At 38.2% G+C, this 2,471-nt stretch overlaps 1 protein-coding gene across 1 annotated transcript in view; it reads left to right on the plus strand.

Moving 5' to 3' along the window:
- Window positions 1-41: 41 nt before the first annotated feature.
- LOC103797190 (protein FAM184A-like) overlaps window positions 42-2,471 on the plus strand; it is a gene marked incomplete at its 5' end in the record, with an annotated part of 13,243 nt that continues 10,813 nt past the window's right edge. Inside the window, 2 exons of the mRNA XM_009069386.1 lie at window positions 42-192; window positions 592-719. Of these exons, the coding sequence (XP_009067634.1) occupies window positions 42-192; window positions 592-719 (279 nt within the window). The remainder of the gene's footprint in view (window positions 193-591; window positions 720-2,471) is intronic.

Raw genomic sequence — 2,471 nt, forward strand, 5'->3', positions numbered from 1 at the left:
TATTCTGATTCTGTGATATGATTCTATGATTGTCATAGGAATTGGAAGAACGTTTACAACAGAAGCACTCAGAAGAACTTCACGCACTGAAAGAAACACATAAACAAGCCATGGAAGGCTTTAAGTTGGAGATGGAACAGGAACTTCAGACTCTACGGTTTGAACTGGAGGATGAAGGAAAAGCTATGTTAGGTATGCTGCTTTCAGATTTGGAAATGGGTCCAAAAACATTATTTCTACTCATACAAATCTACATATACATGTGCCTGTGTGTGTATTGTAACACTGTAGTGTGAGTTACTCAGTGTTGACCTAAATGTTCCTCCTAAAATCAGTACAAGTTTTAACAGGTAAACCCAAACTGTTCACTTTTGAAATATCTTACCCTTAAGCTTTTCTTTGGAAGGAACCAAAGTTCTTAATGGAGAATGTTTCAGAAGGTAACAGGAATAGAATGACAGGACAGTTGTTTAGCTGATGTAAACTGTGTGTTAGGTAGGTGAGAAGCAATACTAGCTGGAGCTGGACTGTTATTGCTAATTAACGTTAACTTTTCCAAAATAAACTTTTCTTTTTGTTCACCATAACTAGCTTCCTTGCGCTCAGAGCTCAACCATCAACATGCAGCAGCAATTGACCAGCTAAGGCACAACCATCAACAGGAATTGGTAGCTGCCAAAATGGAGCTTGAAAGAAGCATAGAACTCGGCAGGCGACAGGTAGGCATGGCTGGCAACTGGCAGGAAAATGGCATGATCAGTACTTGGGTTTTTCTTAGATGGAGGCAAGAACTGTCATGAACAAACGTGATCCTTCAAAGTCAGCCAGCACCAGCAGCTAATGCATTCCTACCAGTTTCCTAAACTTCCTTGCTTAGCTTTTGCTTCCAACTACAAACTTCATTCAAAGCCTGGGAAAGGCTCCTATATCAAGGCAGTTTCCTCTCAGCATAGCACAGCTGTCTGGGAGCACACTGGCTTGGCAAGTGCCCATTCTTGCAAAATTATACTCATCCTCAGCTGCCAGCAGGACTTAAGAGGGAAAAGCTGTTTCTCTTTGAAACCTAAGTGGTATGGCAAAGTGAATGATTGCTTACAACCACATGATTGCTTCAAACTTAAGAGGTCTCTAAGTATCTTTCAGGAGCCAAATTGGAAGAGATGAATTAGCATCTAAAAAACAACAGAGAAGATGTAACAACTTCAAACTATTTCTTTAAAAAAAAATTAAAGGCACACAAACCCAAAACAAATGCCCAAAGCTAGTATGGACTAGCATTGCTTTCAGTGGCAAACTGATTAATTCACTTTTATTTTTCACTTTATACACAATCAGTCTTTTCACTAGTAACTAAAAATTCTAAGTTTGGTCTCTGTTGAAAGGAAGCAAGACTCCTGGAAATCAGAGGACCAGAAAATTACTTCTTTATTTGCCTATACGATAGGCCTTTTAAGGTCGATTTACTGATAGTCCAGGACCAAGGAGGAGTGGTTTTAGAAATACATGAACAGAGGAAACAGGTTTAATTGGACACAACCTTTGCAGAAAAACAGACAGGCAAAGATGAGCCTTTCTTTATCTCTTCCTCACTGTTTTAAAAGTGTGAGCACTAGAGGCAAAAACGTGGTGCTGTCATGCAGGATTTAGGAGGATATGGTTTTAGCTGTGTCTTGTTTGAGCCTAGAGTCTGACACCTAAAGGAGATGTCAGGAAAAAAAGTTTAAATTACAAGAGCAAGACTTTGATCTAACCAAATGCTGTGGAATTTTGGCCTTGGTATAATGATCTGCTAAACATTAGCTTTAGTTGTACTGAGAGCAAAGCAACTCACTGTGTTTTCCTGTGTTAGAATGCTCATCACTTCGCAGAATCAGAGCTGAACTAGATGCAGAGTGGTCTGATCAGGATGATTATATTTGCTACTTTTGGAAAAGTTTAAATATGTGGATGTAAATTTCCCAGTGCTTTTTCTTGTAACTTTAACATAGTCTTTATATAGAGAGATAGATAGTTATTTTTCAGGGTCTGTTCTTAGATTCCCTGTAAATACGTGCGTTAGGATATATTGTGTTTCCTGGAGACATGAAGGCATAAAACTACTATGAAATATAAAACTACTATGAAATATCTGTGGATTTTCTCTGTGCAAACTATATGGTCACTAATTCTTGAGAAACTATGAGAAGTGGAATAGATGCAAGTGGAAAACTCTGAGAAAAGTTGCTTTCATTACAGAGATTCCTAAACTGAGGAGACTCATTATGAAAGGCATTTGAATAGGCACCAGATGAGTTTGCCAGATGTTAAATTACCTTGATTGGAATTTCTTATGCAAAAAGAATGATTTTTACTGATTTATTGGATACAGTATAAGTGCTACATGGACTATTTAGCACATATTCTGCTGCAAGACAGTTATGACCCTTGTACATATTTGTAAGAGAGGAGACTTCTGAATCAGTGTCTGTGTA

The sequence above is a fragment of the Acanthisitta chloris genome, unplaced genomic scaffold (assembly GCF_000695815.1).
Source record: "Acanthisitta chloris isolate BGI_N310 unplaced genomic scaffold, ASM69581v1 scaffold36652, whole genome shotgun sequence".
NCBI classification, from domain to species: Eukaryota; Metazoa; Chordata; class Aves; order Passeriformes; family Acanthisittidae; genus Acanthisitta; species Acanthisitta chloris.